The sequence below is a fragment of the Thermomyces lanuginosus genome (assembly GCF_041956635.1).
Source record: "Thermomyces lanuginosus strain ATCC 200065 unplaced genomic scaffold VTN49scaffold_22, whole genome shotgun sequence".
Classification (NCBI taxonomy): domain Eukaryota; kingdom Fungi; phylum Ascomycota; class Eurotiomycetes; order Eurotiales; family Trichocomaceae; genus Thermomyces; species Thermomyces lanuginosus.
The window spans coordinates 1,917,378-1,929,883 of record NW_027192356.1 but is presented as its reverse complement, the minus strand read 5'-3'; the positions used below and the strand labels follow the sequence as shown (position 1 = coordinate 1,929,883).

At 54.0% G+C, this 12,506-nt stretch overlaps 6 protein-coding genes across 6 annotated transcripts; 3 read left to right on the top strand and 3 right to left on the bottom strand.

The window, feature by feature from the left end:
* Window positions 1–554: 554 nt before the first annotated feature.
* On the top strand, window positions 555–1,025 carry VTN49DRAFT_1702 (uncharacterized protein; the record flags this gene model as incomplete). The annotated part of the gene is made up of 4 exons (XM_069409346.1): window positions 555–725; window positions 786–848; window positions 905–954; window positions 1,016–1,025. 4 exons carry the CDS (start codon window positions 555–557, stop codon window positions 1,023–1,025), a joined length of 294 nt encoding a protein of 97 aa, XP_069270741.1.
* A 310-nt stretch (window positions 1,026–1,335) lies between these two features.
* Window positions 1,336–2,460, bottom strand: VTN49DRAFT_1701 (uncharacterized protein; the record flags this gene model as incomplete). Its single annotated transcript, XM_069409345.1, has 6 exons — window positions 1,336–1,369; window positions 1,424–1,578; window positions 1,687–1,894; window positions 2,147–2,168; window positions 2,222–2,242; window positions 2,325–2,460. The coding sequence occupies 6 exons, from the start codon at window positions 2,458–2,460 to the stop codon at window positions 1,336–1,338; spliced, it is 576 nt and encodes a 191-aa protein (XP_069270740.1).
* Window positions 2,461–3,117: 657 nt separating this feature from the next.
* On the top strand, window positions 3,118–4,943 carry VTN49DRAFT_1700 (uncharacterized protein; the record flags this gene model as incomplete). Its single annotated transcript, XM_069409344.1, has 2 exons — window positions 3,118–3,126; window positions 3,216–4,943. The coding sequence occupies 2 exons, from the start codon at window positions 3,118–3,120 to the stop codon at window positions 4,941–4,943; spliced, it is 1,737 nt and encodes a 578-aa protein (XP_069270739.1).
* Window positions 4,944–5,463: 520 nt separating this feature from the next.
* Window positions 5,464–8,374, bottom strand: VTN49DRAFT_1699 (uncharacterized protein; the record flags this gene model as incomplete). Its single annotated transcript, XM_069409341.1, has 4 exons — window positions 5,464–6,361; window positions 6,409–6,608; window positions 6,661–7,034; window positions 7,084–8,374. The coding sequence occupies 4 exons, from the start codon at window positions 8,372–8,374 to the stop codon at window positions 5,464–5,466; spliced, it is 2,763 nt and encodes a 920-aa protein (XP_069270738.1).
* Window positions 8,375–8,940: 566 nt separating this feature from the next.
* VTN49DRAFT_1698 (uncharacterized protein) lies at window positions 8,941–10,890 on the bottom strand (the record flags this gene model as incomplete). The annotated part of the gene is made up of 3 exons (XM_069409340.1): window positions 8,941–9,699; window positions 9,752–9,860; window positions 9,911–10,890. The coding sequence occupies 3 exons, from the start codon at window positions 10,888–10,890 to the stop codon at window positions 8,941–8,943; spliced, it is 1,848 nt and encodes a 615-aa protein (XP_069270737.1).
* Window positions 10,891–11,735: 845 nt separating this feature from the next.
* On the top strand, window positions 11,736–12,422 carry VTN49DRAFT_1697 (uncharacterized protein; the record flags this gene model as incomplete). Its single annotated transcript, XM_069409339.1, has 4 exons — window positions 11,736–11,882; window positions 11,942–11,985; window positions 12,107–12,305; window positions 12,372–12,422. 4 exons carry the CDS (start codon window positions 11,736–11,738, stop codon window positions 12,420–12,422), a joined length of 441 nt encoding a protein of 146 aa, XP_069270736.1.
* Window positions 12,423–12,506: the final 84 nt, after the last annotated feature.

The window sequence follows — 12,506 nt, the reverse complement described above, 5'->3', positions numbered from 1 at the left end:
CGTAGGCAAATATTTTGCCAAATATCACAGCGGATCTCTGTGGATAGCTCTGACAAAGAGTTTTTTTTACGTGCGCGTGCGCGACAAAGCGAGTGGACAAACCGAACGCCTCCGTCCGTCGCGGTTCCCAAGTTTTATCTTTCCCAGCAAAAAAGTTGCCCCGGATGCGCCACCTGCGATTCTGCTGTTACTTCCGGTATTCGACTCAATAGAACTCGCAGGAAATTCGATTCCTGCGCTTGACCGATTTCGAACAGTGTTTTTTTGATCTGCTGCCGTCCTTGCCGCTGGCTGTTTTCCGCCGAGATCAACTCGAGTCGACGGAGAAGAAGAGTTTATACGACGACTGCGAAAAGTCCTAGTGCCGGTCCATCCGATCTTTGTTTCTACCTTTTCTCCGTCCGAGTCTTATTATAATCTGAGAGATCTGTCGATATTATGTCGCAACTGTCGACAGTAAGCCGTGATACGGCTTTCCAGGTCCGCTCTTTGGTACGTGGCCGTTCGTGGGATGAATACGGTATATACGAGCAGAACTGACCGTTCGGTCTTTAATGCAGTTCCGTTCTCTTCTGCGACAATCGGCGCAGTTCCCCAACTATAACTTTCGGGAATATGCGAAACGGCGGACAAGGGACGCTTTCCGAGCGCGCCAGCACGAGACCGAAGAGCGAAAGATTCAAGAATATATTCAGGAGGGGCTGAAGAATTTGAGGATGCTGAAGGTATGGCTAAACTACACGAGGAGCCTCCGACGTTGGGCTTCAGTACTGACTTGCTTTCAGAGGCAAACGGTAGTCAGTCAGTTCTACCAATTGGAGAAGCTGGTTGTGGAGGGGCAGAAGACTGTGAGTTTGTGAAATGTATCCGGAGGTTGGAGAGCATCATGCTGACTATTTTCCAGGGCAAAGAGACTGGAAATAAAGGAGACAGGATCAGAGACCGGGATCAAGGGTGAGTTGTCTTCGTCTTAATCTGGTATCTGCAAGTATGAATGAAAGACTGACTCTTTCAGATGGGATTGATTGCTCCGCCGGAAATTGTAACTGGCCATGTCACGCCCGAGCAGCAATAGCTCTTTGGAAATGATATTGTTGTATAGAAATGAATAATTTACCATCTCTACTCGAACAGTCCATCCCTCCTTGTTCATTAAGTCAAGGACAGGCATTGTTTCTAGACAGCTCCATAGCAGGCCAGGTTGACGGACGACTCGGAAGAGATGGCCTCAGCCTCAAACACTTCGTTCTCATGCTTAGAACATTACCCGACAAGTCTCCACGACTCTACACGCCCGACGTGGATGCACATACTGACCATCCAAATCTCACTCGGTTAATTCTCAGGGCGCTGGCCGTAAATGATATAACTGCGGGTGCCATTCGTGCTTAGTAGTGTTTTCACAGGCTACGTGGATACTTACAAGTCGAACATCGAGTGACTTTTGCGATTCTGCTGGCTGGCAAGAACAACGACCTCGTCTTTTGTGTACTGTTTGTGTCGCGTTCGAGCCGCCAGGGCGACGCCCTCGAAGGCGTTCGCTTCGGCCTGGGTTTGATTCCAGGCGCCGATATTCTTCTATACGACGAGGTCAGTTCTAGACTATTGTTTGATTTGTGTTTGGAAACAGAGGCAGAAGAATGACAAGATGGCGATCCTTTGACCAGACGCTGAGGAAATACGAACCCTCCCCAGGTGGATATTCACGAAGCCAGCGTCCTTGAACCATTGCTCCAAATTGGGCCCTGGACGGACGCCGTAGCCGGCCTTCTCGAACGCGCCGAGGACTTCGTCGTAGTACCGTTGGAGAGCGGTGCCGTTGAAGCTGTCATCTTCCGAGAAGGGGCACCCGTCCCAGTCCTGGAACTCAACCCAGCTGCCAGGCTTGACTGATCTGGTTTACGTTAGTGTTAAGATGGGTAAGTCAAAATGGCTCGCGTTTCGTACACTCAGTCCGACTCGATGTCGTCCACCAGGAACTTCACGTTCGGAGGAACCCTGTCGAAGCGTATCAGTCAAGAGACTTCATCACAAATTCTTCGGCAGGTTGACATAGTCAACTGAGTCGGGCTCGAGTCACAACCAATCACTTGATTCGATCTCAGAATCCTGCTCATCTGAGATCGCTCCAAATTGTATTCATTACCTGTGCCTGGGGTGCGGGTCCGCTGCGACAAGTAAGCGTCGTATTCTACGTCGGCAAATCTGCAAGAAAACTGACCAAAATCAATGGTCCAGATACCTATCCCAGTTGCAATGGTCGATCACCCACAGCGGATTCTTGATTGGAGCAAGGTAGAGTTTCTTGGGTAGCAGCTAGAGACACCTCTTGTGCAGCATGTCAAGGCGGTCGCTTTCTGCTTCATCGTTGGGGGAGCAAGTACGCCAGAATATGACAATTAGTTTGCAGATCTCATCATGGTCAGACGACAAGAAGAGGTCCGCTCCTCCTACACCCATCACGGAAGTTACGATAACGACGGCCAGCGTTCGGCTACCGAGCTCAGTTTATATATGCGCAAGTTGATAAGCATCAGCATCCTAACTCAACGACGGCGTTCGGCACCTCTGTCAAATGGTAACAGAAGCAGCCGCCTTTTGAGCACATGATGACATGGCTGCCTTTCCATAGATCAAGCAATCAAACCCCTGCCTAGAACCCTGCCCGGGGGTACTTTTTGCAAATTTCAGTGTGCATGATTGTGAGTTTTGCTTGTGCGAGTCGAGCATCCGAACCATTCAGCCGGATGCCAGTAAATTGACCATAATCTGGTCATTGTAGTGAGCTTGTGCCTTTTCAATCATACTGAAACGATGCGCAAAGGAAGATCTCGTAGTATCGTTGAGAGTCAAGCCTTCCTCTTCGACATCTATTTCCTAACAACTGTAACGGGCAAGTCTGCGCCGTAAATAGGTTAGATATAGTCACGTGACTAGATATCTCCCTGCAATCGGCCATGTCGCGTCCAAAACGACCAGCTCTGATACCAGCTTTCGCTTGGTTGCAGTGCGCACATTGCGCAACGGTACAATTACCTGATTTGAGACTATATCCCAAGAAGATTGTGACTGAGACAGGGTTTCGAGCAGTTCAGCCCGGTTAACGGGCCTTCTACAATGCCACCTGTACGTACACACTCATCAGTCTCGCTCCAAATCTGGCGCGATACGGAGTATTTTGGTGATGCATCGGATTCACCTGACTCTGCGCACAGTTTAGGTCGTCAAGATCCGGACGGCAGTTCGGCGATAGCGGCGCCGCGGGCCGCAATCGGGGCGGCCAGGCAGAACATGACGTTTTCGAGGGCCTGCCCGTGCGTCGCTGGACGCGCCAAGTGCATACTGTTTCCCAAGACCGGAAGGTCACATTGTCGTCGTCCGACAACTCGCAGGCTGGTGCCGCCGGGAACAACGTCGACCAGCAGTATCCGGAACTGCCCATGCCGAAGGACAGCCATCTCCTCCCCCCCCAGAGCCGAGCATTGCTGCGTGCCGCGCGCGCCGGTTACATCTACCTACGACCAGCAAAGCATCAGGACGTTGAGGAGGAAGAAAAAGATCTCGGGGATGTGGACGAGCCCACTGCCCCCGTGGCAACAAAGGTCGAGCGGAGCTTCAAGGAGCGCCGGTGGACGCAAATCCCGCGCCATGTCGAGCCTCCCGAGATTGAGTACCTGGCGCCGCGGCGACCAGGATTGCCCTCTCTCTACGGTGCGGCGGGAACGGCCAACGCGGTGACTTCGACAGGCAACCAGCCGATGCGGAAGACTAAAGTGCAAAAGGTCGATCCTGCCACGGGCAACATTGCGATTTATGACGTTTGGGTCCCGGAGGGCCAGACGGTCGAAGGGGAGATCAAGGACGAATCTGAGGCCAAACCAGCGCACGAGAACGCGACGGTGACGAAGATGACTCCGGCTCCAGGAACAGTGGTAGACGGTGTGGGTGTGGCCAATGCCGACGGTGTCGTTGTCGCCGGCCCCGAGGCCACCACGCCGGCTGTTCCCAAGCGGCGAGGACCCCCGCCACCGAAGCGGAGAGGGAAAGGATTTGGCGGCCGCGGCCGCAAGCGGGTCATGTTCTCACGGGAGGAGTCGACCGTCTCGCACGGTCCGGATGGCACGGAAGACGGGCGACCAGAAGAGGAGGACGAGGAGCAAGAGGAAGAAGGCGAAGGCGCGCGCACCGAAGACGAAACGTCCGTCAGCAAGGGGCAAGAAGAGGTCACACCAACCCCGTCTGTCAAGACGGAGACAGAAGCTCCGTCGGCTGAGAAGGAGGCAGCGCCTACAGAGACATCAACGTCAACTCCGGCGGCCGTGCCAGCCGAGCAAAGCAACGGGGTCAAGCATGAGGAAACACCGGGGGCAGAGATGCTGCCTCCTGAAGCTCCTCCGGAGATAGCACCAGCTCCCGTCGCAGACGTCGCACCCGATGCCATGGAGGGCGTCGAGCAGACCACTACTACCGATGTTCCTCCTCCCGCTCCGGCTCCGGCGGCACTGGAGGCTCCCGAAGCTCCTTCAGCAACGGAGCAACCAGCAGAAGCAGAGTCACTGACCGCGGCCCCACAACCTCAACCAGAATCAGAACCCCAACCATCAGTAGTGCAGCCGCAGCCCGAAACCGAACCCCAACCACAACCTCCAGAGATCAGCGCTCCTCCAACAGACTCCGCTCCTGCTCCGGCTCCGGCTCCGGTGACAGAAGCTCCAGTCTCCGATCCGACCCAGGCCGCTACTGCTGCTCCTTCCGCACCGGTCCATCAGGAAGCGGAACAGACGCAAGAGTCACAACAACCCCAAGAGCAGACGCAGGAGCAATCAGAGCAACAAGCAGAGCAGCAGGAGCATCCTCCCGCGCAAGAAAACGAGGGCACTGCTGCCGATCAGCCCAACACCGACAACAACAACACAAACGAGCCGAGCGCATCATCCTCATGATGATGAAAAAAAAGCTATGTACTGCTATTATGCTACACATCTGTACAATTGAGAACGTCGGATTTAACGTTAAGAGGTGGGATGGGTTCGTGGCGTTTCGGAGCAATATGAATTTGGGTTCATGGTGCGAGGGTTTGTTGATCTCTGATCTATATATGCTCGGACCTAGGTACTGTAGATGGACTTGAATGAGCATCTCGAGTCGAGAGCGAGTCAGTTTTTCAGCATGCGTAGTACAGTATCCTAACTGATACTTCGTATAACTATAGTACAGGACAGCTAAGAAATCAACTAAACTAAGCTAATCGATCAAACTGCGCCTGGCCTCCGATCCCACCCATTCGTCCTTGCTTCCTTGATCCCATTCCGTTCCAATCCGTCCATTTGAGCTCAACTCAATCCCGTCCAGACATAGTACAGTTCATGGAGGTTATCCGTACAGGGGTTTCAATCAATCAGTCAACGAGAACTCGATTCGCGGGCAACGATAATGCTCGGATCAAAGGTCGATGGAAGATTCTCATGCTTGAGCCTTCTTCCTAACCACTTTCGTCGTTCTCTTCACGCCTGTTGCTTTCTTCTTGGGGTTAGCAGTTCCCTTACCCTTGCCCGTGGCATTGCTTTTAGTCGTCTTTTGCTTCAGCTTCTTTTGTCCCTGCTGGCTGGTTTTGCTTTTCGTCCTTGTTGACAGCATCTTCTTCTTTCTCGTTGTCGTATTCTTCAAAGAAGTAGATCGTTGAATCGCCGCTTTAAGCTTCATCCGTACTTGCTCCGATGCGGAGGGTTGTTTCAGTTTGGTAGCGGCTTTGGCGGCCTTGGTAGGCGACCGGGTTTTCTGCGGTTTAGTTGGAGATTTTGATTTAGTGGGTGAAAAAGATTTCGATTTCTCTGGTTGCGACTGTTGTGACCGTCGCTTCCGCTTCGTTTTCGCCGTTGTAGTTGTTTTGGTTGTGACTCTTGTCCCTTTGCTTTTTGCTTGGACCGTTCGCCTCCGTTTACCAGTGGATGTGGTGGCTCGCTGTTTTTTAGTGGTTACTTTGGTCACGCGGGATTTGCTGCTAACGGTCTTGGTTCTGAATGCCTTTGCGGATGTTTGGCGCTTGCTGGCGGTCGCCACACGTCTGGCAGCAACGGCCTTGGACTTTGTCACTGCTTGCTTCACTTGTCGTCTCGTGGTTGGGACCAGCTTGCGCCTCTTGCTGAGCCGGGAAGTTGACTCGTTCGATTTGCTTGCTGTGGCCTTGCGTTTGGTGCCGGCGGTTGTTGCGCTTGGAACTTCTTTGCTGTTGCTGTTGTGCATCTGACCACCATTCTTTTCCTTAGACCGCTGCTCCCTTTCCTTTGGTCGCGGGCCGAGGAAACCACGGCAGCTCGGGGCGCCGCAGCGGCAGACTTGCACGTTTTTCGCCGAGAATGGACTACATCGGGTCAGCAGTGCCACTATACGAGGGTGGGAAAGGCGCACTCAAAGTTGTAGTCGTAGGTCAGCTCCTCCCCTGTCATGATGCCCTGGTCGCCGGCGAACAGGGCCATGCGCGGCTTGCCTTGAACCGTCCACTTCTCCATGCGGCAGTTGGGCTCGCACGAGTGGTTGACAAACCGCGCGATCGACCCGCGAGTTGCGTCAATGATCATGTTTTGATCGAAATACATCAGGTAGTAGCACTATGCTACGTCAGCGGAGCTCCATCAGTCGCGGTAACTCAGAAATAAGCACCTCGTTATTCTTGTAAATGGTCCTCATGCGCCGCTCGCATTCCTGCTGTGTGATGATTTCGCCCGTGTACTCGACGATAATCTGGTTCGGCTCAAAGGTGCGGTTGCTACGCACACCATACCCGCGATCAGGGGTTTTAATGACCTCGACGCCAATGTTATACTTGCCGCCGGCCTTGATTCGCTCCTTGAGATCGTGAAAACTGCGGTTGCCGCAGCCAGGCCCAACGCCGCAGTTGGTCGAGTCGCACTCGTAAAACATGTACCGGTTCTGGCAGTTTTCATCGCAGCCAGTTTCCTTTGTGCAGAGGCACTTGGACAGCTCGATGTTCTTATGTTCTCGCCAGATGCTGGCAGCCTCGCCAACGAACACGTCTAATCTACGTGTCAATGGAGCTCATTAGTCGAGGGACGGTAATCTTACTCTTGTTCATCTTCTTCCACTCGTCCGGCTTGGGCTGCCCCGGTGGCAGCGGCGAGAAAATGTCAAACGGCAACTTGAAATCCCGGCCGTTCTGAATCAGCCTCTGTCCAGCATACATGGGCAATGGCAGTAACTTTCGCGGCTTCTTCTTGCCAGCGCTTCTACGCCTGGTCATTCGACCGCCCCTGCTGCTAGTATATTTCTCCTCGTCCTCCTCCTCCTCATCCCCGTAGCTCGTAGGAGCCTCCAGCCCAACGTACAAACCCTGCGACAACCATTTCTTGCGCCGGAAACGAGGCACGGCGGAGCTGGCAGCAGCGTCCTTTTCCTCCTGGTCTTTCTGTTTCGACGACACATCGCTTTCTGACAATCGTCGCTTTTTGGCAGCCGGTGCCTCCTCCTTCTTCTCCCCCTCTAGCTTTGCGGGCAGTGAGCGTCTTGGGCGTAGACTGGCGCGGCGTTCCTGCGCCGCTGCCTCAGCTGCATTCCGAGGACGCTTCCCTAACACCGTAGAAGCTGGCCCCTTGGTTTTAAGCCGTGACGAGCGGCGGAGGGGAGTCGCAGGCTTATGTGGCTTTTTTGCTTCCTTCTTTGCTTCCTTTACGGCGGGTTCAGGGGTAGTAGGACTTGTGTCATTGGCGGGGGACTCCTCAGCTGGCTGTTGTTCCGAACGCGAGCGCAGAGAGCGACGCCGCGGCGACGAGCTGAGAGAAACTGGAGTCTCGCATTGCGTCGGTTCGTTACTCTCCTGATCAATTTTCCGCGACTTCTTTTCGACCTGAGCAGCCGCACTGGCACGGCGCGAGGCACCAAGCGAGGGGCGGTCGGATACCCAAGGGACGACCGTCCTGCCGGACACTGCCGGCGTTTTCGACTCAGAAAATACGGACGCATCGATTAAGCTGTCGTGCTCATCGTTTAAGGTGTCTTTGATATCGTTGGCGCCCTTTTGCTGGTGATCCTCGAAAGCGCGCAGCGAAGCACGCGTCACGCGCGCCGGCTTCGCCCGCACAGCCACCGGGTCATCTGCCGCGGGAAGATCGTGGTTGCTGGATGTCTCCGAGCGGCTGGCCTCAGGAGTCAGCAGTGGGCCAGAGAAATCCACGCCAATGGCCTCGTCGGCGTGGTGGTGGGCGGGCATCAGTGTGTTGTCGTAGTCCTGGTCATGTGAAGCAGGCTCCAACGACGCGCGCGAAGAGTCGGCCATTTTGGCCCCGGGCGGACGCGGAGACGAAGAAGACACGGGCAATGGCGACGACGAGGAGAAGAAATTGACCAAGGACTCGAACATGGAGAGCAGAAGGAAAGAAGGAAAAAAAGGGGGCGGGGGGATTCTGTTGGCTAGTTATGAAGTGGTGTCGTAGATGATAGCGCCTAGTAGTCAGCGATTACGAGAAGACGAAAGATCGAGGTGCTGGGGTCCCCAGACCAGAAGTCTATTCTGGACTCATCACTGAATCTAATTGCGGCTGATGGAGACAATGCGGTGTCTTCAGATGCCAAACCTCCAGTTCTCTCTCTGCAATGATGCGGTCAGGACAAAGAGAGCGGAGAGCTGAGTCGCTCATCTACTGAGATAGTGGAAACGCCACGGCGTTTCCAGCCACATTCTTGGATTCACTACGGCGGAATACACGTTTTGCACCTCTCATCACGGTGCTACTCATGACAGAATGCTTAGGGAAGCGAGTGGATTAGTCTATGAATAAGGCATGCCTCAACTACCACAGGATATCAAACCAACAACGGCCACTCAATGCGAATGCCATCACGCCAGAACTGGAAACACGAGTTGTTCATTATGAAATGTAAAATATAAAGCCACCCGAACGCCGCCCGCAATACTAGAAACAAAAATCAAGACGAAGGGTTCTCTTGAGTCGCAGGCGAAACGGGCTGCATTTCCAGTCCTGCCTGCGCCTCCAGATCTTTGTTGGCCAGGAACTTGCGCTTCTGGGTCGCGAACCGCTGGTCCCCTTGCTGATACGGTTTCTTGAACTGCATGTAGGTCGGCGGCCGCGGGCGACACAGCACAACAATCCAGTTGCGCAAGATGTTACCCTGGGTGAACGGCCGATGCCGGTCTGCCTTCTTGAACTTGCGCGAGTTGAGGTGCTCGCGCGTTGTCTCCCCACGCCCCATAAGGAAGAGATGATAGGCCCATAACGTTGCAGGGTACGGAAAGGCCAAAGCGCCGTAGATGACCATGGCAAAGGGCGCTCTCCATCGATCAATGGATTGGCCGAAGGTGATACCGTTCCGATTTTGGTAAATAATGATGTGCGCCAAGGAAACGGCCATGAGATACAGGGCAAGGATGGTGGTCGTGCTGACAAACGTGAAAAAGTATCGATAGTTGCGCCGCCCGACGCAGTTGTTAAGCCACACGCAATGGTGGTCTAGCGTCTCGATGCAGTTATCGCACACGCGGCAATGATAACATCGCGGCGGGCGCCAGATGTTGCAAGTCTTGCAGTATTTCACTGGGACGTCCATTGCAGCGACGTCCGATGTCGCCAGCTTGACCATCACCCAATCACTGGTGGGTGGGCCCAGCGCCAACGGGTCCGCGGACGGATCCGTCGGCGGCATTGGATGTAGATTGCGAGGAAAGATCTACCATTGAAGTTAGACAAGCGCGTTCAAACAAGGCCAAAATCAAGCGTACCCCCGGATCCACTGTCGACGCATGAATGAAGGACGAGAAGCAGATGAAGAACAAATAAGCGAATATTATGGGAATAGCAGGAGAGACGTTATGCCATAGCCATGGCGCCCTACTTAAAGTAAGCGGTGGAACAGACAGTCGGAAAGAGGGAGATCGTACGAATATCCAAAAAAGAGCCCTGCCGGCAGAATCACTAGCAACCCAGTCGCGATATTGATTGGTTTGTCGCGGGAGTTCAAAAACCTTCCCTTGCCAAAGAACACATTATTTCCGGTAAAATACTCGTAATTCCGGCCCAGGTCTTCCGTCGGCTGCTGCGGTTCCGGCTTCATGGACCGGGCAGCCGATGAGCCAGTCGACGACAGCCTCTGATGAGATCGATCCTGCTCATCCTCCACCTCTTCGTTCTTGTTCTGCAGTGTCAACAGGCCCGACCGGAACGACATGGGAGATTTTTGCGGTGGGTCATCGCGCAGATGATTCGATGGCGCATAGGACTTGATGCTCAGCCGGCTGCCCGGCATGGGCTTCTTTTCACGCTCATGGAGAAGTTGAACGCTTTCCCCGAGGCTTCGAGCGGTGGTGGTGTTGCCGGTGGGACTGGCGTTTGACGTGTTCCGGTCCGGGATGATCGGGTCTGTGAAATCGGTGCCGCGGGACGGCGGCACCTCCAAGTCCATTGCCTGAAGACCCGCGCGGACGGTACTATTCGAGAGCAAGCTGTGGCGGTGCCGAGTCCGGTCGTCCTCGGGCTCATCCGCAGGCGGCGAACTTGGTGCTGGACCTTGTGTCGGAGGGCGCGGACCTCGGTGGGCCTGGAGTCTCTGCGAGCTCATCGGGCGGAAGAACGCTTGGTGCGTGAGAGAAGGCACATGAGTTTGGGTCACACGGCTCATGCGACTGGACGAGCTGCCCGGCCGGGCTGCCGTTGCACCAAAGGATATACCCGGTTGGCCCCGTCGCGAAGACGGGCGATACTGTGTCGAACCACGCCTTTGCGACTGCGTCACCGATTGCGTCACGGTTTGATTGCCATCTTCAGAGACGATATCTGTCATTCGGGACGAGATCCCGCCGGGTGACGGCGGGCGAGGGATACTGAGACCCGCGGTTGGGCCGTGAACGTTCGAGTCGGCCATGGCGGGTAGGCAACGATCTCGATTCTGATTCCGCGATTTCTTTTTGTGGTGATTATGTTATTGCAACTCGGGCATGGTCATCGGCAATTCATACAGCGAATTTATTTGGTGTGTCGTGGATTCAGTGCCTGCAAGGGATAAGAGGGTCGTAGCCAGATGGCGTTGAGGGGCGTGGCAAGGAGGCAAAGGAGCGACGAGAAAAATACTCTTAAAATTCTGGCTGCTGAATGTAAAGAACGAAAGCAAAGAGAGCGAAAGAAAACAAAGAATGAACGAAGGGAGTAAGAGACCCCTGGCACGCGGACACTGCAGTCAGTCAAGCCGTTGAGGAACCGGGATGACAGAAGAGACGATGCCGCGCTTTTCCCTGATTGGTTGCACGGACGTCATCTCCCAAAAGGTTTTCACGTGACTAACCTTACCCTAACGAGCTAGCGTGCCCTCGATCTAAGCCTCGAACTTTGCGTTTGCTAACCTTAAGAACTTTCTTAGCACGTATCAACATCAAACTGTATTTTGGATGAGACTTACTCCGTGCATAAGACGAAAGACTGTAAACTCTAAAAGAGTCTGAGCGATTAAATAACTGATCACTCATTCTAAATGCTCCGATGTCTTTGTCCGGTTTCCCGATTCGGACTCATAACTCGAGGGCATGCCAAGATATTTAATCACGTGACACTGAGTACTGCTGACATAATCAACGCCCTCCAGCTTCGGAATCACCTGATCCGTGCGATCCATTCCGAACTGGAGTGACGCTTTGCACCAACTGTAACCGCACTTGAATTCAAAGCGATCCTTTTACCTGTCCGTCCACCACCAACCCCTCTGACGAGTTCACCATGTCGTCAATTGCTGCGCTGGCCGCTCGCCGAGCTTTTACCCGCCAGGCGTTTGCTCGTCCGGTGGTTCCTCGCCGATTCTACAGCGCCTCCAAGATTGAGGAGGCCGGCTTGGACAAGGGCTCCAAGCGTGATCCCGAGCTCTATGTATGTTCCCGGCTTGCCGGAAAGGTTGAGAATGGGCTTTTATTGACTCACCTTTTCAGGTTCTCCTCGGTGTCATGTCGGGCGCGTTCCTGCTTGCTGGATGGTAAATATTTTCTTTGCCTTCTCTGTTGACGGTTGATGTCATACGATGCATGGCCAATCCATGGGGCCATGAGGATGCAAAACAACGAACGGATTCGATACTGACTTTGTTGGCGAAAAAGGTACTTCGGCAGCAAGCCCACGTCTGTGACCTCTGAGAGCAATGTCCGCATCGGCGAGAGCTCCATGCCCTGGGAAGGCGATGAGGAGGGCAAGGTCTACAAGTACCGATACCACCCCCACGGTGACAAGAGCCAGCCCCTGCGCAATGCTCCGAGCGCTCTGAACACGGTCATTGTGCCCAACGTGACGCTGCCGGCGGTGGGTTTCCTTCCTACCTCACCTGACTCGGTTTGCTTAAGGGTGAATGCTGATGTATCGATATAGGATCTGCATGAGCGATTCAACAAGTACGGCAAGGAGGAGTATGACTACTAAATAGTGGTAGGAATGTTGGGAGCCTGTCCCAAGTTGCGTCGAACAGATGAAAACCGTTTTAGAAGTATTTGACTAGATCCGTGT